The sequence below is a fragment of the Xenopus tropicalis genome, chromosome 5, assembly GCF_000004195.4.
Source record: "Xenopus tropicalis strain Nigerian chromosome 5, UCB_Xtro_10.0, whole genome shotgun sequence".
Lineage (NCBI taxonomy): Eukaryota > Metazoa > Chordata > Amphibia > Anura > Pipidae > Xenopus > Xenopus tropicalis.
Window position 1 is genome coordinate 417984 of NC_030681.2, and position 24156 is coordinate 442139.

The window sequence follows — 24156 nt, forward strand, 5'->3', positions numbered from 1 at the left end:
TGGGGTGGGTTCTGTGACCCTTCTTGTGAAGGGTGGGTGGGTCCAGCTAGTGGGGTGGGTTCTATGACCCTTCTTGTGAAGGGTGGGTCCAGGTAGTGGGGTGGGTTCTGTGACCCTTCTTATGAAGGGTGTGTGGGTTCAGCTAGTGGGGTGGGTTCTGTGACCCTTCTTGTGAAGGGTGGGTGGGTCCAGCTAGTGGAGTGGGTTTTGTGACCTCTCTTGTGAAGGGTGGGTAGGTCCAGCTAGTGGGGTGGGTTCTGTGACCCTTCTTGTGAAGGGTTGGTGGGTCCAGCTAGTGGGGTGGGTTCTGTGACCCTTCTTGTGAAGGGTGGGTGAGTCCAGCTAGTGGAGTGGGTTCTGTGACCCTTCTTGTGAAGGGTGGGTGGGTCCAGCTAGTGGGGTGGGTTTTGTGACCTCTCTTGTGAAGGGTGGGTAGGTCCAGCTAGTGGGGTGGGTTCTGTGACCCTTCTTGTGAAGGGTGGGTGAGTCCAGCTAGTGGGGTGGGTTCTGTGACCCTTCTTGTGAAGGGTGGGTGGGTCCAGCTAGTGGGGTGGGTTCTTCTGAAGTCTCTTCTTGTGACCCCCTCGGGGAGCATCGCTGAGTCTGTAACCGAGACATTATCCTGCTGCCAATGGCTGTACCAGGTGACTATGGGCTCGAGTTCTCCCCTCCCCCTTAGCCTTTCCCCAAGGTGGAACATGGTGGCACTCACTCTCCTAACTCCAGGCCTTCATATTGCTCAGTGTCTGACGGCTCTTATTGGGCAGGGAGGGCCAAGGTGCAGTGGTACCGCTGCGTTCCCATAGTTTTTTTTTATATATTCTTTCTTTATTGATTTTCTGAACAAATAAATAAAGGGATACAGAAGGAAAAAACAAAGGGGGAAAGGGGAGGAAGTCAGTCAAAACAAATCACAAAACAGCATTAATTCCTATCAACAAATGTAAATTCACACTACTCAATGTTTCTATCGTATATTTTCTGTTTATGTCAATGGCTACCCTAATATATTAGTCAATGGCTATCTTAGTATACTAATCAAAGGGAATTTGATTTAATAAAATTATGCCATGGTTCCCATATTTCCCAGTAGAGCATGCTTGTTTTATGTAAAATGTGGGTGATCTCTTCCATTTTTCTAGTGTCTTCCACTAAGTTAACCCACTCCGTGAAGGATGGGGGTATCACCAATTTCCAATTGCGTGGGATCAGTGTTTTTGCGGCATGGAGTAGGTGAAGAGTGAGTGGGTCCGATATAACTGACTTTTCTTGGGGGCTAAAATATAAAAGAATCTTTGAGCCCTCTATATCTTGTAGTGCAGTCCCAGTAATACTGGCTATTGATGAGATAATTTTAGCCCAGAATTGCCTTAATAAAGGGCAAGTAAACCAAATGTGTGAGTGAGTTCCTATAACAGACCCACATCTCCAGCAGGAGTCAGGGCTGTCTCTGTACATTTTCCTTAATTTTACTGGAGTGTAGTGCCATCTAGTGACCAATTTATAGTTCATTTCTCTCTCACAGCACGGGAGGATTTATGGATTATAGAAAAAATTTTCTCCCAGTCTCGGTCATTTATTTCTAATTTTAAGTCGTTTTCCCACTCTAACTGGAATGTCTGTTTCTTCATCGGTATGTTTTGAATTAATAATTTATATAACAACGAAATTGGTTTGTCTATCGGGCTGGGTTGCTCCAAAAACCTTTCCCATTTTGTAGGGGCCCTATCCCACTCCTCCTCCTTGTGTTTGGAAATATAATGATAAATCTGTTGATAATTCCACCCATCTCGGGGGTTCTTCCCCCACTTTTCTTGTATCTCGGCCAGAGGAATCAGCTTTTTATTCTTAATGAAATCCACTATTTTAGTTGGGAGCCCGTCTTTTACTTGCCAATTTTTAAAAGCACCCTTTTCCATACTAGGAATAAACACCGGGTTCCATACCAAAGGTTGTAGGATGTATGGGGTTGCTGTAAGTTTCATCCCTTGCCTATTTTGGAACCACCACCTATAGGTGGCCCCTATTAGTGGGTGTTCTTTCAATCCTTTAGGGCTCTGGTACACGGGGAGATTAGTCGCCCGCGGCAAAACTCCCTGCTCGCGGGCGACTAATCTCCCCGAGTTGCCTTCCCCCTGTCATCCCACCGGCGAACATGTAAGTCGCCGGCGGGATGGCAGACGCGGTGGCGCGATTTCGCGCACATTGGCGAAAAAGCCTCGCGAGTCTTTTCCGGTGATTTGCGCGAAATCGCGCCACCGCGTCTGCCATCCCGCCGGCGACTTACATGTTCGCCGGTGGGATGACAGGGGGAAGGCAACTCGGGGAGATTAGTCGCCCGCGAGCAGGGAGTTTTGCCGCGGGCGACTAATCTCCCCGTGTACCAGAGCCCTAAGTACTAAAGATTGTTCTCCCCATAGATAATTCGAAAGAGGGACTAGTGAGCCCTCTTGTTCCAGCTCTACCCAGATTTTTTTTTCATCTGTTACACACGTCCAACTCTTAATACGGGCGAGTTGAATCGCTGTGTAATAGAATCGGGCATCCGGGAGGGCAAGCCCTCCCCTTTCTTTTGGGAGAATCAATAGTTTATATTGGATTCTTGCCAACTTATTGGCCCACACAAAACTTGTGATTATGGACTTCAATTTTTTAAAATACATAACCGGAATAGAAATCGGGATAGTTTGCATTAAATATAAGATTCGCGGCATCGTGAACATTTTAACTGCTTGGATTCTACCTAACCATGACAGATTCAGACTGTACCAAGAATTATTCATCTTTGCTATAGAATCCAGTAGTTGAGGGTAATTTTTTTGGTACAATTGTGATAAATCTGCAAATATTGAATTGCCTCTCTAGCCCACCGAAAGGGGAAATTTGCCTTCAGGGATTTCTTTACTGATTTCGAAATATTTATATTTAAAATTTCTGATTTAGACAAATTAACTTTAAAATTAGAAAGGGAGCCAAATGTGTTAATCAAATTCAATACATTGGGCAATGATATCGTAGGGTTCATTATGAACATCAAAAGATCAAAAGCCGCGATCTTGTACTCTTTATTATTTACAGTAATAGCAGCTATATTAGGATCTTGTCTAAGCTGGCAAAGTAAGATTTCCATAACTAATACAAATAAAATTGGGGAAAGAGGACATCCCTGCCGTGTACCATTATGGATTTGCACTGTTGGCGAAAGTATTCCGTTTATTTTAATCCTCGCATATGGTTCATGGTAAAGTGCTAATATCCTGTTCACCGTTTTAGTTCCTAGACCAAATCTGATCAGTGTCCTTTCAAGGAATGGCCAGGAGACCCTATCAAATGCTTTTTCTGCATCAGTGGTAAGTAATATAGCTGGAATACCTTTAGTTTGTACATGATTAATTAAAGATATTACTTTATATACATTATTTTTTCCCTCCCTTTTAGGCACAAAACCAGCCTGATCCTGATGAATAATAGAAGGTAAAAATTGTTTAAGCCTATTCGCTATGATTTTAGCGTATATCTTTAAATCAATGTTAATCAATGAAATAGGTCTATAACTTGAACATAATTGGGGATCTTTTCCTTGTTTTGCAATTATTGTAATATGTGCCTCCTTTGCTTGTCTATGGAAATTATTATTTCCATCAATATAATTATAGTATTTATTTAATAACGGGCACAGTTCCTTCTTGTAGGTTTTATAATATAAAGAACTGAAACCATCTGGCCCAGGGCTCTTCCCCACCGCAAGTGTATCTATAGTATCTGCTATCTCTTGAATTGTAAAGGGTTTATCTATTATTTCTCTCTGTTTTTCTGTTATTAACTGTACTTTTGCCTGATCAAGAAAACCCTCTATTTCCTCTGTTTTATATTTCTGGGCTTTTGCTAAGTTTAAATGATATAATACCTGATAATATTCTTGAAAAGTTTTTGCTATATTTATAGTATCATAATGTACTTTTTGCCTAGTATCTTTAATTGACATTATGTGAGTGGTGGGTTGTAGTTTTTTAACCATATTAGCAAAATGCTTAGTACATTTATCACCTAATTCATAGTACTTCTGTTTACAGTTTATATATCCTTTATATGTAAGTTTATCTAAAATCGCTTTACGTTGGATTCTTTAACCCCCCCAATTCTGTAAAATTATCTTGTGCTAAACTGGCCTTATGTGATTGTTCCAGGTTTCTTATCTCCTGTAATAAGTTATTAACCTCTTTCTCCCTTTCTTTTTTCAGATTACTACACAATGCAATCAATTGACCTCTCAAAACACACTTCTTCGTTTCCCATAATGAAGCAGGTGAGATCTCTGGAGAAGAATTGTCCTTTACTATCCGGTCAATCATTTCGCCTATTTTAGATTTAACTTCTTTTTTGTGTAGTAACAAATCATTGAATCTCCAAACCATTTCCTTTACCACCGTCCGTGGAACTATAAATGAAAATTTAATTGGAGAATGATCTGATAATAAACTACATTCTATAGAGGAATCTTTAACCAAATGCAGCCAATTCTGTGAAATAAAAATATAATCAATTCGGGAATAAACTTTATGAGTTTTTGAGAAATGTGTGTAGTCTTTATTTTTCCGATGCATTATTCTCCAGGTATCTACTAAACCAGCTAGCGCCAATTTTTGTTTCAGCTTTTTCAAACCTTTATATGAAATTGGACTCTTTTTACTCGAAGAGTCAATCAAAGGGTTAATCATTACGTTCAAATCGCCACCCAGAATCAACATTCCTTCTTTAAACTCCTCTAGTTTAATTAAAGTCCTATATATAAAGGAGAGCTGAGCTTGATTAGGTACATATATGTTAGGGATAGTTACCCTTAAATTCACTATCTGTCCTTTCAAGAAAATAAATCTCCCTTCGTCATCACTAAACTTATCTTTTAACTTAAAGGGTAAATCTCTATGTATCAGGGTCATTACCCCAGTAGCTTTTTTCTGTGGGTTATTACTAGTGTATACTTGGGGATACCGTTTTAATGCCAAATGGGGTAAATGACCCTCTTTAAAATGAGTTTCTTGCAGAAGTACTATACTACCTTGCAGTTTGCTGCACTCCTGGAAAATCTGTGATCTTTTTACTGGTTCATTAAGTCTATTGACATTATGGGCCTGATTCACTAAAGGGCGATAAAAATTATTGCACGCTTTTTCGCGTTAAAAAACGCAAAATAACTTGCGCGCGATTCACCATAGTATTATCGCGTTTTGCGTTAATTTCCGCGCTGAAAAGAATACGATCGCATGATTCACTATAACTTTTGCGCGCTAAATATCGCATTCAGCTATACGAAAATTAACCCTACTACAGGCAGGCGAAAAATTATACAAAAGTACAGTAAATGATTTTTTGCAATAAAATATGGACTTACAGTGTTATTTATTCAGTCTGTGTTTCCCCCAGAGTGACGCAGCCGCCAGTTTGCAGCGAAATGGGCATTTTTAATACAGTAATTTTCTGCAAGTATTGGCGTGTATGGCTAACATGGCGTGTGTTCATTTGCGCGACTATTTCTATTTGGCTACAAGTGATGAAATGTTTCGCCAGGCATGGATTCGTGCATTTCATGCATTTCTCAAAACAATCTGCCAATTCGCCACGCAAAAATTCACCGCACATCCAAAAATGGATACAAGTGTCAAAAAATAATAGTCTAATATTTATATACACCATTTATATGCTTCAACAATTTTTATACACTATTTCTATGCTACCATTCATATTCGGCGATTATTCGCGTAATTTAGCACATGTACCGGCAAATACCGCATTGAAATAGTCTTTCGCGAGTTAAATAACGCTTGCAATATCGCGCGTAAAAAAGCGCGAGTATGCTTATAGTGAATCGTGTGAAAAATCACCAAAATTAAGCAGCGGTAAAAATTTTAGCGCACAATAAGAATAGCGCACGTTTTATCGCCCTTTAGTGAATCAGGCCCTATAGCTGATTACCGTACATACCGAAGAAGCCATTTTTACATAAGCACAAAGGGCCCGATTCACTAAGGAGTGCTATTTATAGCATGTGTTAAAAATTTTATCACTTCTTATTTTTCACTCGATTCACTAAAAGGACACTTGTCATAATTAAGAAGCGATGTTCTTGGCGTTATTTATCTTACGATGACCTATTTTAATGAAAAAAACTATGCGATAAGCGTTATAGGGGCCGATTCACTAAAGGTCAATAACGCTTATCGCATAGTTTTTTTCATTAAAATAGGTCATCGTAAGATAAATAACGCCAAGAACATCGCTTCTTAATTATGACAAGTGTCCTTTTAGTGAATCGAGGGAAAAATAAGAAGTGATAAGATTTTTAACGCATGCTATAAATAGCACTCCTTATTTCGGACTTTAGTGAATCGGGCCCATAGTCTTTACACTTGTTGCCTGCTTATACTTCTGTTTTGGGGGGGGGGGTAGGATAGGGTAAATAGGTTGTGACACAGACCTTTTATCAGGGGTAAAAATTTGGCGCCGCAACAGAAAGTAGGAATACTCTTCCTCATTCCGTAATATATACAATGCGGCTAGTGCAGTAGCACTCAGTTGTGGGGGGCAATAAACACCTGTTCCCATAGTTACTCCATTGGATGCTGCCTCGGTTATTCAGAGCATGTGCCCTACAGTAAGGATCTATATCCTTCAGGTGAACCTATCACTTACCTTCCTTTTCCAAAAGTAAAGGGACATAAAACCTAATGAGAAGGTAAATTACTACTAATTGCATAAAGGGAACCTGGGTGCCCCCTGCTGTTCAGTCCCTGGCAAGAGCCAACCAGAATGGGGAAAGCCCATTTCACCGAAGCAGCATGCATCTCTTGACGCTTATCTGATCAGTCTCACTAGGAGGCAGTGTCACAGCATATGACGTATGAGCCACTAGCACAATAAGGGAAATACCACACGTGCCACAGGGGTTGTTTCACAGGGGTTTATTACAACCAAACGTAGATAAACAGGGAAAGGGCAATACGCATGGAAGGTCCACAAGTCCCAATCACATCAATCCTCCTACAGGGAGTCTTCAGGGCAACCCCCCTCTGCCCAGTCTCCAGGGAACAAAGGCCGAGTCTCCCAGCCCAACCCCCAATACACAAAGGTGCCCCACCCAGACACCCCACAATTACCTGGGTAGCCTCCCCAGGCAGTTCCAATGGGAATAAACAAAGTTCCTTTTTGGGGAGTTCCACAGAAAATGCACTACCTTGGTTCCAGGGCAAACAGTCCTTTCACAGGGGTTAGGGTAATCCAGTTGGAGGGAATCTTCCTGCCTCAGCTAGGGTGGATCCCAAGGAACCGCAGGGGAGGGTGTCCTGTCCCAGCTAGGGTGGATCCCAAGGAACCGCAGGGGAGGGTGTCCTGCCGTAGCGAGGTTACACCCAGACGAACAAAAAGCTCCTTCTCCACCCACAACCTCTGGGTTTTCTACCCTGCTGCTGGTACCTCCCCTCTTTTCCACACCCCCTAGGATTGATTGGTTAGGAGGCTGACCCTGCTTCTGCTTAACCCAACCCTAGCAGCTCCAATTGGCAGGGTCCCCTGCAGCATCATTAGGGGAGGGGTTTAACCTAGGAGGGACTTGCCCAGCTCCTCTGGAGGGGACTTCTGGGAGCTTCTTTGTTTAAAACCCTTTCGGTGGGAAAACAGAACAATGGGCTGCCACCATCTTGGCTAGATCATGCACTGGCTAAACATGGGGCCAGTATAAGGGTTTTTGGTCACACTTCTCCCCCCTGGCGCAGGTGGTTTCCCTGGGGCTCCCCTTTATTAGGGAGGGCCTCAGGGACCACTGCTGGTCGGTCAGTCCTCCTGGCGTGAGAGTCCATCTGCATTGTGATGCTCTTTTCCCTTTCGGTGTTGAAAGGTGAAGTTATACTGTTGAAGTAGGAGGCTCCATCTTAGAAGTTTCCCATTGTCTCCTGAGACCCTCTGTAACCAACTGAGGGGGTTGTGATCTGTCACAACAGTGAATTCTCTGCCATACAGATAGGGCTGCAGTTTTTGTAAAGCCCATACAATTGCCAGGCACTCCTTTTCAATGGTGTCATAGGCAGCCTCTCGAGGTAACAGTTTCCTGCTCAGGTAGGCAACGGGGTGCTCCTCACCATAGGTATTAACTTGGGAAAGTACTGCTCCAAGGCCAAAATTGGAAGCATCAGTCTGCAAAATGAAGCGCCGGGAGAAGTCTGGGGCCGCCAGCACAGGGGAACTAGCCAGAGCTTGCTTTAGAGCGTTCATGGCTGACTCACATTCTGGGGTCCACACAATGGTTCTAGAACGTTGGCGACTTGTCAGATCTGTCAGCGGTTTGGCAACAGTACTATAGTTAGGGATAAATTTCCGATAATAACCTGAAGTTCCTAAGAAGGCTAATACCTGTTTCTGAGTTTTGGGTATAGGCCACTGACAAATTGCCTCAACTTTAGCAGGATCAGGGCAAAGCTCTCCACCCCCAACTCTATGTCCCAAGTATTGTACCTCGGCCATGGCTAAGTGGCACTTTTCTGGCTTAAGGGTAAGCCCAGCATCCTGAATTTGAGCAAACACTCGCTGGAGGTGCTGGAGATGCTCCTCCCAAGTCTGGCTAAAGACAGCTATGTCATCCAGATAGGCCTGAGCAAAGTCCTGCATTCCCTCCAGCAGCCTGTTCACCAGGCGTTGGAAAGTTGCGGGCGCGTTTCTCATACCAAAGGGAATTACCGTAAATTGATATAAACCAAAGGGGGTGAGGAAGGCTGACTTTTCCTGGGCACTAGTGGCAAGGGGAATCTGCCAGTAACCGCGGCTGAGATCAAGGGTAGTCAAATATTTTGCATTTCCCAGCCGGTCTAAGAGCTCATCTACCCTGGGCATTGGGTAAGCATCAGTGGTGGTCACATCATTAAGTCGTCTATAGTCCACACAGAATCGGGTACTACCATCTTTCTTGGGCACCAGCACCACAGGTGAAGCCCATGGGCTATGGGAAGGAGTAATTACCCCAAAGGCCAACATCTCATCTATCTGACTTTTCATCTCTGGCCGAACTGCTTCGGCCACTCGGTAAGCAGGGCTACATATAGGTAACTGAGTTCCTGTATCAACTTTATGTTCAGCCCAGTGGGTGTGCCCTGGGTTCGCCAAAAACATGGGAGAATAGGAATGCCAAATTTTATGAAGTTGGTCTTGTTGAGATAGGTGAAGGTGGTCACTTATGGTAACTGCATCTATTCCCCTGGCTGGAGTGGCCTCCTCAATAAGGTTGGGGAGTGGAGGATCATCAGTACCTTCAACTGGTGCACTGCATATGGCACTAACAATGTCCTCTCTGATGTGATAAGGCTTCATCATATTTATGTGGACAGTCTTATAGTGAGATGGGTCCTCAGGGGGAGTTACCACATAGGTTGTATCATGAAGCTTATGAGTGACCACATAGGGTCCTTCCCATGCAGCCTGGAGCTTGTCATGACGTGTGGGTACTAGGAGAAGCACCTTGTCTCCTTCCATAAACCTGCGTTCCCTGGCCTTGCGGTCATACCACACTTTCTGTCTTTGCTGAGCTGCGGAGAGGTGATCATGTGCCAGGCTGGTCATTTGTTCCAGACGCTGGCGGAACTTTAATACATAGGGGATTATGGGGACTTCTTGTGATTGTGGGGCCCCTTCCCAATATTCACATAGTAAATCTAAGGGGCCTCGGACCCTTCGACCATACAACAGTTCAAAGGGAGAGAATCCTGTGGACTCTTGGGGAACTTCTCGATAGGCAAATAGCAAATGGGGCAAATAACGCTCCCAGTCCTTCTCGCCAGATTCCACAAATGTCCGTAACATGGTCTTTAGTGTCCCATTAAATCTCTCACAAAGACCATTTGTCTGGGGGTGGTATGGGGATGAGTGGATCGCCCGGACCCCACAACGCTGCCACAGGCATTGCAGTAGTTGGGATGTGAACTGGGGTCCCTGGTCTGACAATATTTCACTAGGAAAGCCCACCCGGCTGAAAATCTGGATAAGGGCATCAGCCACTGTGGGGGCATCAATTTTACGCAATGCTACAGCTTCTGGGTACCGGGTGGCATAATCCATTACAGTGAGGATATACTGTTTTCCAGAACGGCTTGGCCGGCTAAGGGGCCCAATAAGATCAACTGCCACCCGTTGGAAGGGCTCACTGATGATGGGCAAGGGGCAGAGGGGAAACTTGGGTTTATCATTGGCTCTGCCAGTCCTCTGACAGCTGTCACATGTGCGGCAGTACCGCGTCACCTCCTGTGAGATGCCAGGCCAGTAAAAATTTTGGGTCAATCGGTGTCGAGTACGGGTAACCCCCTGGTGTCCAGCTAAAGGGATCTCATGGGCCATGTGAAGAAGCTGAGCCCGGTAACTCAGGGGTACTATAAGTTGTCGGGAACACTTCCATGGCTGGTTGGGGTTCCCCTTCACAATCCTATAGAGTAGCCCCCGCTCCCAAACAATCTGTTCCCCTCACTCATTTGGGGGTTTCCCTGCCTTAATTCGTATACATTCTAAGGTAGGGTCAGTGTGCTGAGCTTCCCTAAAGGTAGTGGGGTGGAGCAAGTCAGGGGTAGGGGGACTGTCACAGTCAGCTGTAGGTTCTCTTACCCCTTGTGGCGCATCCATGGAGACAGCGTTGACTTCATTAGTATTTCGGGAGAGGCTGCATTGAATATGGCCCATATCATTGCCCAGGAGGATCTCAGCAGGCAGTTGTCGCAGTATGCCAACTCGATGAGTAAACGGTCCATGTCCTAGATCCAAGGTGACCTGGGCTATGGGAATATCTTGTTTGTGCCCCCCAGCCAGAACAATGCGGGCAGTTTTGCCAGGAATCACTGCATCTGCAGAGACAATATGGGGCTCCACTAGGGTAATAAATGATCCTGAGTCTAAGAACCCCTCCACCTGCCTACCATTGATCCTGAAAGGAAGTACATGTTTTCTGGGCTGTCCACTGTTGTCCCAGCCCATCCCCAAGACAACATATTCCTCTATTACAGCCTCTCTTGGCCTGGGAGGGGCAACCGCTGGGTCTGTGGTAAGCTGCTGTACTGTCTGGATAACCTGCTGACGAATATTGGGTCCTGGTGAAGAGACAGCAGCGACCTGCCGAGGTGCAGAGAGCCTCCCTGTGGGCCCTGGCGGGGCAGGACGTAGATTTAAAGGGCAGGCTGGAGATAAATTGGCCAGAGATCCACAACGGGTAGGTGCTTAGAGGGTGCCATTAGGTAAATGGTTTAACCGCGGAGGCTGGGGGCGGTCCAGACCACGGGTGTTGACCATAGTACCTGAAGCAAGGGTAAGGGGGCGGGCCTGGGAGCGGTTCTCAATATACTCATCCGCTAGCTGGGTGGCCTCATCTAGGGTGCCTGGCTTGCGGTCACTTACCCACTCCCGTACCTCAGTGGGGCATCGCTCAAGGAATTGTTCCTTAAGGATAAGCTGGCATAAGTCTTCCAGAGTGTGGGTCTTGTTGCCGCGTATCCAGTGGCGAAATGCCCTTTGTAGTTTCCCACCAAAGTTCTGGTAGGTATCTTGAGGGATTTTAACCAGGCTACGGAATGTTCTCCGGTAGGAATCCGGCGTAATGGAATAGCTGGCTAAAAGTATCCGCCGTACTTCCCCATAATTCGCCCTCTGAGGATATGGGATTTCCTGATAAACTTCATTAGCTTTACCTGTGAGCTTACCCGCCAGTATAAGCACCCACTCCTCCTGAGGGACTCGGTGGTCCTCACACAAACCTTCAAAGGAACGAAGGAAACCGTCTATGCTCTGCTTAGATTCATCAAATGTGGGGAAAGCAGCATGAGTCAATTTCACCGCTCGCCGCTGAGCATTGGGTGACCCCACAGCAGGCCCAGAGCTCAAGGGCCCAGGCTGATTGGCCTGCAAAGTTAGGCGCCATTCCTCTAGCCGTTCTGCTGGGGACAGGCCTGGGCCAATAGCAGCTAAGTGTTTATGGAACATAGTGAGAGTGCTGTCCTCACCTCCCTCTGCTGCATCTTGATGCAAGTTACACATCTCTTCTCCCCCCTCAGGAGTCTCCGGGTCCCCCTGGGTGTCGCCTTCTTGGGTAGGCTGAGCATGGGAGTGAGTAGCTCCATCAGCTCGTGTCTCCGCTTCCCCTCTGGGTCAATACCCCACCGGTGGCAGAGCCGTTGCAGCATGGGTAGCCGGAGCTCAGAGAGCTCATGAGCTGTAAGGTCCAAGTAGTTCCCTGATGTGCTAGCATCCATATCCACACCACTGCCACCAGAAATGTCACACAACGTATGAGCCGCTAGCACAATCAGGGAAATACCACACGTGCCACAGGGGTTGTTTCACAGGGGTTTATTACAACCAAACGTAGATAAACAGGGAAAGGGCAATACGCATGGAAGGTCCACAAGTCCCAATCACATCAAATCCTTCTTCAGGGAGTCTTCAGGGCAACCCCCCTCTGCACAGTCTCCAGGGAACAAAGGCCGAGTCTCCCAGCCCAACCCCCAATACACAAAGGTGTCCCACCCAGACAGCCACAATTACCTGAGTAGCCTCCCCAGGCAGTTCCAATGGGAATAAACAAAGTTCCTTTTTTGGGGAGTTCCACAGAAAATGCACTACCTTGGTTCCAGGGCAAACAGTCCTTCCGCAGGGGTTAGGGTAATCCAGTTGGAGGGAATCTTCCTGCCTGAGCTAGGGTGGATCCCAAGGAACCGCAGGGGAGGGTGTCCTGTCACAGCTAGGGTGGATCCCAAGGAACCGCAGGGGAGGGTGTCCTGTCACAGCTAGGGTGGATCCCAAGGAACCGCAGGGGAGGGTGTCCTGCCATAGCGAGGTTACACCCAGACGAACAAAAAGCTCCTTCTCCACCCACAACCTCTGGGTTTTCTACCCTGCTGCTGATACCTCCCCTCTTTTCCACACCCCCTAGGATTGATTGGTTAGGAGGCTGACCCTGCTTCTGCTTAACCCAACCCTAGCAGCTCCAATTGGCAGGGTCCCCTGCAGCATCATTAGGGGAGGGGTTTAACCTAGGAGGGACTTGCCCAGCTCCTCTGGAGGGGACTTCTGGGAGCTTCTTTGTTTAAAACCCTTTCGGCGGGAAAACAGAACAATGGGCTGCCACCATCTTGGCTAGATCATGCACTGGCTAAACATGGGGCCAGTATAAGGGTTTTTGGTCACAGGCAGGATAATGCTTATTCAGGTAGGGTTTCTACCTCCCTTTTCTACCTAATTTTGCCCCAAGCAGCTCGGCTTGTGCCCTCTTACAGGTTGGGCCTCTATGGAAACCCTCTAGATCAGCCGAAATGGGATTATGAAGCAGATTTAACTTGTGCCTCAGGGGCCAAAGGTATTTGCCAGTAACCCCGACTGAGATCTAATGTGGTTGGGTAGCGCCCCCCCAAAACAATCCAGAAGCTCATCTATCACAACGACTGATGCCTACCCATTGGTCCAACACTATAGGCCGCGTGAGGGTACAGTAACGCCCATTTCCAGCATCGTATCTAGCTCTTTGCATATGGTGACTGATATGCGATAGGCCGGGCAGCGCGTTCAGGGCCGCCATCAGGGGGGCACAGGGGGGACTGTTGTCCCGGGCCCGGCTGATTGTTGCTTTAAAGGGGGCCCGGCCGTGACACAGCTTTTAAGCACGGGCCCCCTTTAAAGAATTACGGGCCCTTGGGTCATTGGTGGTCAGCGGGTAATTCAATTGGCTGGGCCCCGTGCGTACTGACGTCACAAGTACGCACGGGGCCCAGCCAATTGAATTACCCGCTGACCACGGGCGCAACCTTATAAAAACTGCAGCGGCGAGCCGGTGGGCATAAGAAGAGGATACAGCCGGAGGAGGAGGCGGTGGCGGATGTAGAAGGCGGGTGCTGGGGAGAGCAGGGAGAGCCACAGGACATGCCTCAGGAGATGCCTCAGGAGGATGTTAGGGAGGAGGATGTTAGGGGGGAGGATGTTAAGGGGGGCTGGAGGATGTTGGGGACGACGCTGGGGGAAGCTGGAGGATGGTAAGGGGGGCTGGAGGTTGCTGGGGGAAGCTGGATGATGGTAGGTGGGGCTGGAGCATGCTGGGGAGGATGCTGGAGGATGTTGGGGAGGTCGCTGGGGGGAAACTGAATGATGGTAGGTGGGGCTGGAGGATGCTGGGGTAGGATGGTAGGTGGGGCTGGAGCATGCTGGGGAGGATGCTGGAGGATGTTGGGGAGGTCATTGGGGGGAAACTGGATGATGGAAGGTGGGGCTGGAGGATGCTGGGGTAGGATGGTAGGTGGGGCTGGAGCATGCTGGGGAGGATGCTGGAGGATGTTGGGAAGGACGCTGGGGGAAGCTGGAGGATGGTGATGAGGGTGCTGGAGGATGCTGGGAGGGAGCTGGAGGATTTTGTGGAGGATGCTAGGGGGCAACTGGAGGATGCTGCAGCGGGGAGCGGGCCATAGTATGAGGATGCTGGGGGAGGGCCAGCAATGTTTTAGGGGGCCCTCGGCTGGCTAGCAATGTTTTAGGGGGTCGCTACCCTGGCTAGCAATGTTTTAGGGGAGCCCTGGCTACCAGTGTTTTAGGGGGCCCTGGCTACCAATGTCTCTGTGTCCTTTGTACTGATGGGAGGGGCCATTGGGGAGGCGTGTGGGGTTTGGGAGGAGGGGGCCCAGAAAATTCTGTTCTGAGGGGCCCCGTGATTTCTGATGGCAGCCCTGAGCGCGTTGGAGGGTGATCCCTGGGGTGGGCACTTGGTGATCTGTTAAACCTGGGATAGATGAGAATAGGTATTTGTATTAGGGATCCACCTGATTCACGGATTCGGTTCGGGATTCCAGGTTTTTTTTTAAGGATTCAGTTTCGGCCGAATCCACGGTCCCGGCAGAACCGAATCCGAATCCTAGTTAGCATAAATTAGAATATGCTAATTCACATTAGGAAAGGGTTAAACGGTCAGTAGAAAATTTTTTTTAGCCCCTTCCCATCCTATTAGCATATGCTAATTAGGATTAGGTTTGGGATTCAGCAGAATCCATCAGGGTGGGTTTCGGGGGTTCGGCCGGACTCAAAAAAGTGGGTTCAGTGCACCCCTAATTTGTATCTTTGTTCTTGAACTTGCTCCTGTTGGGGGGAGATAGTTGTTTCCCCACTGTAACTTGCTGGAGTTTGTGGGATGTTGGACTCCTCAGGGGGGGCTCATATGGCTGAAACCATTCCTCATATTAATATGTACAGTTCGACAGTGTTGGGGGGCAATGTGTGGGGCTACCCCATTAGTGGTGTCATGGAGCCGATGTGCTACTACAGAAGGACCATCCCAGGCAGTTTGCAGCTTGTCCTTATGGGACGGCAGCAGAAGAAGAACTTGATCACCTTCAAGAAATATCACTTTGTGGTCATTACGGTCACCCCAAATCTTCTGCCGCCGCTGAGCTGTGCTGGGATTGTGATAGGCCAGACCGGTCATCTGGCACCCCATTGGCTTGGTTTCCCCTTCCCAGTACTCACATAGAGGAACACGGACACGTCACCCATACAGCAGTGCAAAGGGTAAGAACCCATATGACTCTTGTACCTATGGACACACCTCCTCAAAAGCGCCCGCTCTCGTCTGATTTCGGAAGCTAAGCAGGGACGGGCCTGGTTAGTACCTGGATGGGAGACCGCCTGGGAATACCAGGTGTTGTAGGCTTTTGCATTTTGCCATTCTGACCAGCAGGAGGCAGTCTTCTCTATGCTTTTCTGCATGGATTCTGAGAAGAGCCCAAGAGCGCGCCTTTGAGCGAGTAGAAGCGGCTAGGAGATGTTTAAGAGGACGAAAAGTCCGCTTAGTCATTGCCTACGGCCATACCACCCTGAAAGCGCCTGATCTCGGAAACTAAGCAGGGACCGGACTGGTTAGTACTTGGATGGGAGACCGCCTGGGAATACCCGGTGTTGTATGGCTTTTGCATTTTGCCATTCTGACCAGCAGGAGGCAGTCTTCTCTATGCTTTTCTGCATGGATTCTGAGAAGAGCCCGAGAGCGCGCCTTTGAGCGAGTAGAAGCGGCTAGGAGATGTTTAAGAGGACGAAAAGTCAGCTTAGTCAACGCCTACGGCCATACCACCCTGAAAGCGCCTGATCTCGGAAGCTAAGCAGGGACGGGCCTGGTTAGTACCTGGATGGGAGACCGCCTGGGAATACCAGGTGTTGTAGGCTTTTGCATTTTGCCATTCTGACCAGCAGGAGGCAGTCTTCTCTATGCTTTTCTGCATGGATTCTGAGAAGAGCCCGAGAGCGCGCCTTTGAGCGAGTAGAAGCGGCTAGGAGATGTTTAAGAGGACGAAAAGTCCGCTTAGTCATCGCCTACGGCCATACCACCCTGAAAGCGCCCGATCTCGTCTGATCTCGGAAGCTAAGCAGGGACGGGCCTGGTTAGTACCTGGATGGGAGACCGCCTGGGAATACCAGGTGTTGTAGGCTTTTGTATTTTGCCATTCTGACCAGCAGGAGGCAGTCTTCTCTATGCTTTTCTGCATGGATTCTGAGAAGAGCCCGAGAGCGCGCCTTTGAGCGAGTAGAAGCGGCTAGGAGATGTTTAAGAGGACGAAAAGTCAGCTTAGTCATCGCCTACGGCCATACCACCCTGAAAGCGCCCGATCTCGTCTGATCTCGGAAGCTAAGCAGGGACGGGCCTGGTTAGTACCTGGATGGGAGACCGCCTGGGAATACCAGGTGTTGTAGGCTTTTGCATTTTGCCATTCTGACCAGCAGGAGGCAGTCTTCTCTATGCTTTTCTGCATGGATTCTGAGAAGAGCCCGAGAGCGCGCCTTTGAGCGAGTAGAAGCGGCTAGGAGATGTTTAAGAGGACGAAAAGTCAGCTTAGTCATCGCCTACGGCCATACCACCCTGAAAGCGCCCGATCTCGTCTGATCTCGGAAGCTAAGCAGGGACGGGCCTGGTTAGTACCTGGATGGGAGACCGCCTGGGAATACCAGGTGTTGTAGGCTTTTGCATTTTGCCATTCTGACCAGCAGGAGGCAGTCTTCTCTATGCTTTTCTGCATGGATTCTGAGAAGAGCCCGAGAGCGCGCCTTTGAGCGAGTAGAAGCGGCTAGGAGATGTTTAAGAGGACGAAAAGTCAGCTTAGTCATCGCCTACGGCCATACCACCCTGAAAGCGCCCGATCTCGTCTGATCTCGGAAGCTAAGCAGGGACGGGCCTGGTTAGTACCTGGATGGGAGACCGCCTGGGAATACCAGGTGTTGTAGGCTTTTGCATTTTGCCATTCTGACCAGCAGGAGGCAGTCTTCTCTATGCTTTTCTGCATGGATTCTGAGAAGAGCCCGAGAGCGCGCCTTTGAGCGAGTAGAAGCGGCTAGGAGATGTTTAAGAGGACGAAAAGTCAGCTTAGTCATCGCCTACGGCCATACCACCCTGAAAGCGCCCGATCTCGTCTGATCTCGGAAGCTAAGCAGGGACGGGCCTGGTTAGTACCTGGATGGGAGACCGCCTGGGAATACCAGGTGTTGTAGGCTTTTGCATTTTGCCATTCTGACCAGCAGGAGGCAGTCTTCTCTATGCTTTTCTGCATGGATTCTGAGAAGAGCCCGAGAGCGCGCCTTTGAGCGAGTAGAAGCGGCTAGGAGATGTTTAAGAGGACGAAAAGTCAGCTTAGTCATCGCCTACGGCCATACCACCCTGAAAGCGCCCGATCTCGTCTGATCTCGGAAGCTAAGCAGGGACGGGCCTGGTTAGTACCTGGATGGGAGACCGCCTGGGAATACCAGGTGTTGTAGGCTTTTGCATTTTGCCATTCTGACCAGCAGGAGGCAGTCTTCTCTATGCTTTTCTGCATGGATTCTGAGAAGAGCCCGAGAGCGCGCCTTTGAGCGAGTAGAAGCGGCTAGGAGATGTTTAAGAGGACGAAAAGTCAGCTTAGTCATCGCCTACGGCCATACCACCCTGAAAGCGCCCGATCTCGTCTGATCTCGGAAGCTAAGCAGGGACGGGCCTGGTTAGTACCTGGATGGGAGACCGCCTGGGAATACCAGGTGTTGTAGGCTTTTGCATTTTGCCATTCTGACCAGCAGGAGGCAGTCTTCTCTATGCTTTTCTGCATGGATTCTGAGAAGAGCCCGAGAGCGCGCCTTTGAGCGAGTAGAAGCGGCTAGGAGATGTTTAAGAGGACGAAAAGTCAGCTTAGTCATCGCCTACGGCCATACCACCCTGAAAGCGCCCGATCTCGTCTGATCTCGGAAGCTAAGCAGGGACGGGCCTGGTTAGTACCTGGATGGGAGACCGCCTGGGAATACCAGGTGTTGTAGGCTTTGCATTTGCCATTCTGACCAGCAGGAGGCAGTCTTCTCTATGCTTTTCTGCATGGATTCTGAGAAGAGCCCGAGAGCGCGCCTTTGAGCGAGTAGAAGCGGCTAGGAGATGTTTAAGAGGACGAAAAGTCAGCTTAGTCATCGCCTACGGCCATACCACCCTGAAAGCGCCCGATCTCGTCTGATCTCGGAAGCTAAGCAGGGACGGGCCTGGTTAGTACCTGGATGGGAGACCGCCTGGGAATACCAGGTGTTGTAGGCTTTTGCATTTTGCCATTCTGACCAGCAGGAGGCAGTCTTCTCTATGCTTTTCTGCATGGATTCTGAGAAGAGCCCGAGAGCGCGCCTTTGAGCGAGTAGAAGCGGCTAGGAGATGTTTAAGAGGACGAAAAGTCAGCTTAGTCATCGCCTACGGCCATACCACCCTGAAAGCGCCCGATCTCGTCTGATCTCGGAAGCTAAGCAGGGACGGGCCTGGTTAGTACCTGGATGGGAGACCGCCTGGGAATACCAGGTGTTGTAGGCTTTTGCATTTTGCCATTCTGACCAGCAGGAGGCAGTCTTCTCTATGCTTTTCTGCATGGATTCTGAGAAGAGCCCGAGAGCGCGCCTTTGAGCGAGTAGAAGCGGCTAGGAGATGTTTAAGAGGACGAAAAGTCAGCTTAGTCATCGCCTACGGCCATACCACCCTGAAAGCGCCCGATCTCGTCTGATCTCGGAAGCTAAGCAGGGACGGGCCTGGTTAGTACCTGGATGGGAGACCGCCTGGGAATACCAGGTGTTGTAGGCTTTTGCATTTTGCCATTCTGACCAGCAGGAGGCAGTCTTCTCTATGCTTTTCTGCATGGATTCTGAGAAGAGCCCGAGAGCGCGCCTTTGAGCGAGTAGAAGCGGCTAGGAGATGTTTAAGAGGACGAAAAGTCAGCTTAGTCATCGCCTACGGCCATACCACCCTGAAAGCGCCCGATCTCGTCTGATCTCGGAAGCTAAGCAGGGACGGGCCTGGTTAGTACCTGGATGGGAGACCGCCTGGGAATACCAGGTGTTGTAGGCTTTTGCATTTTGCCATTCTGACCAGCAGGAGGCAGTCTTCTCTATGCTTTTCTGCATGGATTCTGAGAAGAGCCCGAGAGCGCGCCTTTGAGCGAGTAGAAGCGGCTAGGAGATGTTTAAGAGGACGAAAAGTCAGCTTAGTCATCGCCTACGGCCATACCACCCTGAAAGCGCCCGATCTCGTCTGATCTCGGAAGCTAAGCAGGGACGGGCCTGGTTAGTACCTGGATGGGAGACCGCCTGGGAATACCAGGTGTTGTAGGCTTTTGCATTTTGCCATTCTGACCAGCAGGAGGCAGTCTTCTCTATGCTTTTCTGCATGGATTCTGAGAAGAGCCCGAGAGCGCGCCTTTGAGCGAGTAGAAGCGGCTAGGAGATGTTTAAGAGGACGAAAAGTCAGCTTAGTCATCGCCTACGGCCATACCACCCTGAAAGCGCCCGATCTCGTCTGATCTCGGAAGCTAAGCAGGGACGGGCCTGGTTAGTACCTGGATGGGAGACCGCCTGGGAATACCAGGTGTTGTAGGCTTTTGCATTTTGCCATTCTGACCAGCAGGAGGCAGTCTTCTCTATGCTTTTCTGCATGGATTCTGAGAAGAGCCCGAGAGCGCGCCTTTGAGCGAGTAGAAGCGGCTAGGAGATGTTTAAGAGGACGAAAAGTCAGCTTAGTCATCGCCTACGGCCATACCACCCTGAAAGCGCCCGATCTCGTCTGATCTCGGAAGCTAAGCAGGGACGGGCCTGGTTAGTACCTGGATGGGAGACCGCCTGGGAATACCAGGTGTTGTAGGCTTTTGCATTTTGCCATTCTGACCAGCAGGAGGCAGTCTTCTCTATGCTTTTCTGCATGGATTCTGAGAAGAGCCCGAGAGCGCGCCTTTGAGCGAGTAGAAGCGGCTAGGAGATGTTTAAGAGGACGAAAAGTCAGCTTAGTCATCGCCTACGGCCATACCACCCTGAAAGCGCCCGATCTCGTCTGATCTCGGAAGCTAAGCAGGGACGGGCCTGGTTAGTACCTGGATGGGAGACCGCCTGGGAATACCAGGTGTTGTAGGCTTTTGCATTTTGCCATTCTGACCAGCAGGAGGCAGTCTTCTCTATGCTTTTCTGCATGGATTCTGAGAAGAGCCCGAGAGCGCGCCTTTGAGCGAGTAGAAGCGGCTAGGAGATGTTTAAGAGGACGAAAAGTCAGCTTAGTCATCGCCTACGGCCATACCACCCTGAAAGCGCCCGATCTCGTCTGATCTCGGAAGCTAAGCAGGGACGGGCCTGGTTAGTACCTGGATGGGAGACCGCCTGGGAATACCAGGTGTTGTAGGCTTTTGCATTTTGCCATTCTGACCAGCAGGAGGCAGTCTTCTCTATGCTTTTCTGCATGGATTCTGAGAAGAGCCCGAGAGCGCGCCTTTGAGCGAGTAGAAGCGGCTAGGAGATGTTTAAGAGGACGAAAAGTCAGCTTAGTCATCGCCTACGGCCATACCACCCTGAAAGCGCCCGTCTGATCTCGGAAGCTAAGCAGGGACGGGCCTGGTTAGTACCTGGATGGGAGACCGCCTGGGAATACCAGGTGTTGTAGGCTTTTGCATTTTGCCATTCTGACCAGCAGGAGGCAGTCTTCTCTATGCTTTTCTGCATGGATTCTGAGAAGAGCCCGAGAGCGCGCCTTTGAGCGAGTAGAAGCGGCTAGGAGATGTTTAAGAGGACGAAAAGTCAGCTTAGTCATCGCCTACGGCCATACCACCCTGAAAGCGCCCGATCTCGTCTGATCTCGGAAGCTAAGCAGGGACGGGCCTGGTTAGTACCTGGATGGGAGACCGCCTGGGAATACCAGGTGTTGTAGGCTTTTGCATTTTGCCATTCTGACCAGCAGGAGGCAGTCTTCTCTATGCTTTTCTGCATGGATTCTGAGAAGAGCCCGAGAGCGCGCCTTTGAGCGAGTAGAAGCGGCTAGGAGATGTTTAAGAGGACGAAAAGTCAGCTTAGTCATCGCCTACGGCCATACCACCCTGAAAGCGCCCGATCTCGTCTGATCTCGGAAGCTAAGCAGGGACGGGCCTGGTTAGTACCTGGATGGGAGACCGCCTGGGAATACCAGGTGTTGTAGGCTTTTGCATTTTGCCATTCTGACCAGCAGGAGGCAGTCTTCTCTATGCTTTTCTGCATGGATTCTGAGAAGAGCCCGAGAGCGCGCCTTTGAGCGAGTAGAAGCGGCTAGGAGATGTTTAAGAGGACGAAAAGTCAGCTTAGTCATCGCCTACGGCCATACCACCCTGAAAGCGCCCGATCTCGTCTGATCTCGGAAGCTAAGCAGGGACGGGCCTGGTTAGTACCTGGATGGGAGACCGCCTGGGAATACCAGGTGTTGTAGGCTTTTGCATTTTGCCATTCTGACCAGCAGGAGGCAGTCTTCTCTATGCTTTTCTGCATGGATTCTGAGAAGAGCCCGAGAGCGCGCCTTTGAGCGAGTAGAAGCGGCTAGGAGATGTTTAAGAGGACGAAAAGTCAGCTTAGTCATCGCCTACGGCCATACCACCCTGAAAGCGCCCGATCTCGTCTGATCTCGGAAGCTAAGCAGGGACGGGCCTGGTTAGTACCTGGATGGGAGACCGCCTGGGAATACCAGGTGTTGTAGGCTTTTGCATTTTGCCATTCTGACCAGCAGGAGGCAGTCTTCTCTATGCTTTTCTGCATGGATTCTGAGAAGAGCCCGAGAGCGCGCCTTTGAGCGAGTAGAAGCGGCTAGGAGATGTTTAAGAGGACGAAAAGTCAGCTTAGTCATCGCCTACGGCCATACCACCCTGAAAGCGCCCGATCTCGTCTGATCTCGGAAGCTAAGCAGGGACGGGCCTGGTTAGTACCTGGATGGGAGACCGCCTGGGAATACCAGGTGTTGTAGGCTTTTGCATTTTGCCATTCTGACCAGCAGGAGGCAGTCTTCTCTATGCTTTTCTGCATGGATTCTGAGAAGAGCCCGAGAGCGCGCCTTTGAGCGAGTAGAAGCGGCTAGGAGATGTTTAAGAGGACGAAAAGTCAGCTTAGTCATCGCCTACGGCCATACCACCCTGAAAGCGCCCGATCTCGTCTGATCTCGGAAGCTAAGCAGGGACGGGCCTGGTTAGTACCTGGATGGGAGACCGCCTGGGAATACCAGGTGTTGTAGGCTTTTGCATTTTGCCATTCTGACCAGCAGGAGGCAGTCTTCTCTATGCTTTTCTGCATGGATTCTGAGAAGAGCCCGAGAGCGCGCCTTTGAGCGAGTAGAAGCGGCTAGGAGATGTTTAAGAGGACGAAAAGTCAGCTTAGTCATCGCCTACGGCCATACCACCCTGAAAGCGCCCGATCTCGTCTGATCTCGGAAGCTAAGCAGGGACGGGCCTGGTTAGTACCTGGATGGGAGACCGCCTGGGAATACCAGGTGTTGTAGGCTTTTGCATTTTGCCATTCTGACCAGCAGGAGGCAGTCTTCTCTATGCTTTTCTGCATGGATTCTGAGAAGAGCCCGAGAGCGCGCCTTTGAGCGAGTAGAAGCGGCTAGGAGATGTTTAAGAGGACGAAAAGTCAGCTTAGTCATCGCCTACGGCCATACCACCCTGAAAGCGCCCGATCTCGTCTGATCTCGGAAGCTAAGCAGGGACGGGCCTGGTTAGTACCTGGATGGGAGACCGCCTGGGAATACCAGGTGTTGTAGGCTTTTGCATTTTGCCATTCTGACCAGCAGGAGGCAGTCTTCTCTATGCTTTTCTGCATGGATTCTGAGAAGAGCCCGAGAGCGCGCCTTTGAGCGAGTAGAAGCGGCTAGGAGATGTTTAAGAGGACGAAAAGTCAGCTTAGTCATCGCCTACGGCCATACCACCCTGAAAGCGCCCGATCTCGTCTGATCTCGGAAGCTAAGCAGGGACGGGCCTGGTTAGTACCTGGATGGGAGACCGCCTGGGAATACCAGGTGTTGTAGGCTTTTGCATTTTGCCATTCTGACCAGCAGGAGGCAGTCTTCTCTATGCTTTTCTGCATGGATTCTGAGAAGAGCCCGAGAGCGCGCCTTTGAGCGAGTAGAAGCGGCTAGGAGATGTTTAAGAGGACGAAAAGTCAGCTTAGTCATCGCCTACGGCCATACCACCCTGAAAGCGCCCGATCTCGTCTGATCTCGGAAGCTAAGCAGGGACGGGCCTGGTTAGTACCTGGATGGGAGACCGCCTGGGAATACCAGGTGTTGTAGGCTTTTGCATTTTGCCATTCTGACCAGCAGGAGGCAGTCTTCTCTATGCTTTTCTGCATGGATTCTGAGAAGAGCCCGAGAGCGCGCCTTTGAGCGAGTAGAAGCGGCTAGGAGATGTTTAAGAGGACGAAAAGTCAGCTTAGTCATCGCCTACGGCCATACCACCCTGAAAGCGCCCGATCTCGTCTGATCTCGGAAGCTAAGCAGGGACGGGCCTGGTTAGTACCTGGATGGGAGACCGCCTGGGAATACCAGGTGTTGTAGGCTTTTGCATTTTGCCATTCTGACCAGCAGGAGGCAGTCTTCTCTATGCTTTTCTGCATGGATTCTGAGAAGAGCCCGAGAGCGCGCCTTTGAGCGAGTAGAAGCGGCTAGGAGATGTTTAAGAGGACGAAAAGTCAGCTTAGTCATCGCCTACGGCCATACCACCCTGAAAGCGCCCGATCTCGTCTGATCTCGGAAGCTAAGCAGGGACGGGCCTGGTTAGTACCTGGATGGGAGACCGCCTGGGAATACCAGGTGTTGTAGGCTTTTGCATTTTGCCATTCTGACCAGCAGGAGGC

At 49.7% G+C, this 24156-nt stretch overlaps 1 protein-coding gene, 29 non-coding genes and 3 pseudogenes across 30 annotated transcripts in view; all 33 read left to right on the forward strand.

The window, feature by feature from the left end:
- LOC101731703 (phosphofurin acidic cluster sorting protein 2-like) overlaps positions 1–4571 on the forward strand; it is a 69375-nt gene extending 64804 nt beyond the window's left edge. Inside the window, exons 26-28 of the mRNA XM_031902377.1 lie at positions 3274–3350; positions 3439–3474; positions 4242–4571. Of these exons, the coding sequence (XP_031758237.1) occupies positions 3274–3291 (18 nt within the window). The 3' untranslated portion in view covers positions 3292–3350; positions 3439–3474; positions 4242–4571. The remainder of the gene's footprint in view (positions 1–3273; positions 3351–3438; positions 3475–4241) is intronic.
- Positions 4572–15584: 11013 nt separating this feature from the next.
- LOC116411251 lies at positions 15585–15703 on the forward strand (annotated as a pseudogene).
- Positions 15704–16103: 400 nt separating this feature from the next.
- Positions 16104–16212, forward strand: LOC116411249 (annotated as a pseudogene).
- Positions 16213–16357: 145 nt separating this feature from the next.
- On the forward strand, positions 16358–16476 carry LOC116411125. Its single transcript, XR_004222880.1, has one exon. It is a non-coding gene; the product is annotated as a 5S ribosomal RNA (ribosomal RNA).
- Positions 16477–16621: 145 nt separating this feature from the next.
- Positions 16622–16740, forward strand: LOC116411236. The gene has a single exon (XR_004222991.1). It is a non-coding gene; the product is annotated as a 5S ribosomal RNA (ribosomal RNA).
- Positions 16741–16885: 145 nt separating this feature from the next.
- On the forward strand, positions 16886–17004 carry LOC116411298. Its single transcript, XR_004223046.1, has one exon. It is a non-coding gene; the product is annotated as a 5S ribosomal RNA (ribosomal RNA).
- A 145-nt stretch (positions 17005–17149) lies between these two features.
- On the forward strand, positions 17150–17268 carry LOC116411309. Its single transcript, XR_004223057.1, has one exon. It is a non-coding gene; the product is annotated as a 5S ribosomal RNA (ribosomal RNA).
- Positions 17269–17413: 145 nt separating this feature from the next.
- LOC116411320 lies at positions 17414–17532 on the forward strand. Its single transcript, XR_004223068.1, has one exon. It is a non-coding gene; the product is annotated as a 5S ribosomal RNA (ribosomal RNA).
- A 145-nt stretch (positions 17533–17677) lies between these two features.
- LOC116411131 lies at positions 17678–17796 on the forward strand. The gene has a single exon (XR_004222886.1). It is a non-coding gene; the product is annotated as a 5S ribosomal RNA (ribosomal RNA).
- Positions 17797–17941: 145 nt separating this feature from the next.
- On the forward strand, positions 17942–18060 carry LOC116411142. The gene has a single exon (XR_004222897.1). It is a non-coding gene; the product is annotated as a 5S ribosomal RNA (ribosomal RNA).
- A 145-nt stretch (positions 18061–18205) lies between these two features.
- Positions 18206–18324, forward strand: LOC116411153. Its single transcript, XR_004222908.1, has one exon. It is a non-coding gene; the product is annotated as a 5S ribosomal RNA (ribosomal RNA).
- Positions 18325–18467: 143 nt separating this feature from the next.
- LOC116411164 lies at positions 18468–18586 on the forward strand. Its single transcript, XR_004222919.1, has one exon. It is a non-coding gene; the product is annotated as a 5S ribosomal RNA (ribosomal RNA).
- A 145-nt stretch (positions 18587–18731) lies between these two features.
- LOC116411175 lies at positions 18732–18850 on the forward strand. The gene has a single exon (XR_004222930.1). It is a non-coding gene; the product is annotated as a 5S ribosomal RNA (ribosomal RNA).
- A 145-nt stretch (positions 18851–18995) lies between these two features.
- Positions 18996–19114, forward strand: LOC116411186. The gene has a single exon (XR_004222941.1). It is a non-coding gene; the product is annotated as a 5S ribosomal RNA (ribosomal RNA).
- Positions 19115–19259: 145 nt separating this feature from the next.
- On the forward strand, positions 19260–19378 carry LOC116411197. Its single transcript, XR_004222952.1, has one exon. It is a non-coding gene; the product is annotated as a 5S ribosomal RNA (ribosomal RNA).
- A 145-nt stretch (positions 19379–19523) lies between these two features.
- On the forward strand, positions 19524–19642 carry LOC116411208. The gene has a single exon (XR_004222963.1). It is a non-coding gene; the product is annotated as a 5S ribosomal RNA (ribosomal RNA).
- A 145-nt stretch (positions 19643–19787) lies between these two features.
- LOC116411219 lies at positions 19788–19906 on the forward strand. Its single transcript, XR_004222974.1, has one exon. It is a non-coding gene; the product is annotated as a 5S ribosomal RNA (ribosomal RNA).
- A 145-nt stretch (positions 19907–20051) lies between these two features.
- LOC116411230 lies at positions 20052–20170 on the forward strand. Its single transcript, XR_004222985.1, has one exon. It is a non-coding gene; the product is annotated as a 5S ribosomal RNA (ribosomal RNA).
- Positions 20171–20315: 145 nt separating this feature from the next.
- On the forward strand, positions 20316–20434 carry LOC116411242. Its single transcript, XR_004222997.1, has one exon. It is a non-coding gene; the product is annotated as a 5S ribosomal RNA (ribosomal RNA).
- A 145-nt stretch (positions 20435–20579) lies between these two features.
- Positions 20580–20698, forward strand: LOC116411252. The gene has a single exon (XR_004223004.1). It is a non-coding gene; the product is annotated as a 5S ribosomal RNA (ribosomal RNA).
- Positions 20699–20843: 145 nt separating this feature from the next.
- LOC116411250 lies at positions 20844–20956 on the forward strand (annotated as a pseudogene).
- A 145-nt stretch (positions 20957–21101) lies between these two features.
- LOC116411258 lies at positions 21102–21220 on the forward strand. Its single transcript, XR_004223006.1, has one exon. It is a non-coding gene; the product is annotated as a 5S ribosomal RNA (ribosomal RNA).
- A 145-nt stretch (positions 21221–21365) lies between these two features.
- LOC116411269 lies at positions 21366–21484 on the forward strand. The gene has a single exon (XR_004223017.1). It is a non-coding gene; the product is annotated as a 5S ribosomal RNA (ribosomal RNA).
- Positions 21485–21629: 145 nt separating this feature from the next.
- Positions 21630–21748, forward strand: LOC116411280. Its single transcript, XR_004223028.1, has one exon. It is a non-coding gene; the product is annotated as a 5S ribosomal RNA (ribosomal RNA).
- Positions 21749–21893: 145 nt separating this feature from the next.
- On the forward strand, positions 21894–22012 carry LOC116411291. The gene has a single exon (XR_004223039.1). It is a non-coding gene; the product is annotated as a 5S ribosomal RNA (ribosomal RNA).
- A 145-nt stretch (positions 22013–22157) lies between these two features.
- On the forward strand, positions 22158–22276 carry LOC116411294. The gene has a single exon (XR_004223042.1). It is a non-coding gene; the product is annotated as a 5S ribosomal RNA (ribosomal RNA).
- Positions 22277–22421: 145 nt separating this feature from the next.
- On the forward strand, positions 22422–22540 carry LOC116411295. The gene has a single exon (XR_004223043.1). It is a non-coding gene; the product is annotated as a 5S ribosomal RNA (ribosomal RNA).
- Positions 22541–22685: 145 nt separating this feature from the next.
- Positions 22686–22804, forward strand: LOC116411296. Its single transcript, XR_004223044.1, has one exon. It is a non-coding gene; the product is annotated as a 5S ribosomal RNA (ribosomal RNA).
- Positions 22805–22949: 145 nt separating this feature from the next.
- LOC116411297 lies at positions 22950–23068 on the forward strand. The gene has a single exon (XR_004223045.1). It is a non-coding gene; the product is annotated as a 5S ribosomal RNA (ribosomal RNA).
- Positions 23069–23213: 145 nt separating this feature from the next.
- LOC116411299 lies at positions 23214–23332 on the forward strand. Its single transcript, XR_004223047.1, has one exon. It is a non-coding gene; the product is annotated as a 5S ribosomal RNA (ribosomal RNA).
- Positions 23333–23477: 145 nt separating this feature from the next.
- Positions 23478–23596, forward strand: LOC116411300. Its single transcript, XR_004223048.1, has one exon. It is a non-coding gene; the product is annotated as a 5S ribosomal RNA (ribosomal RNA).
- Positions 23597–23741: 145 nt separating this feature from the next.
- LOC116411301 lies at positions 23742–23860 on the forward strand. The gene has a single exon (XR_004223049.1). It is a non-coding gene; the product is annotated as a 5S ribosomal RNA (ribosomal RNA).
- A 145-nt stretch (positions 23861–24005) lies between these two features.
- On the forward strand, positions 24006–24124 carry LOC116411302. The gene has a single exon (XR_004223050.1). It is a non-coding gene; the product is annotated as a 5S ribosomal RNA (ribosomal RNA).
- The last annotated feature ends 32 nt before the right edge of the window (positions 24125–24156 follow it).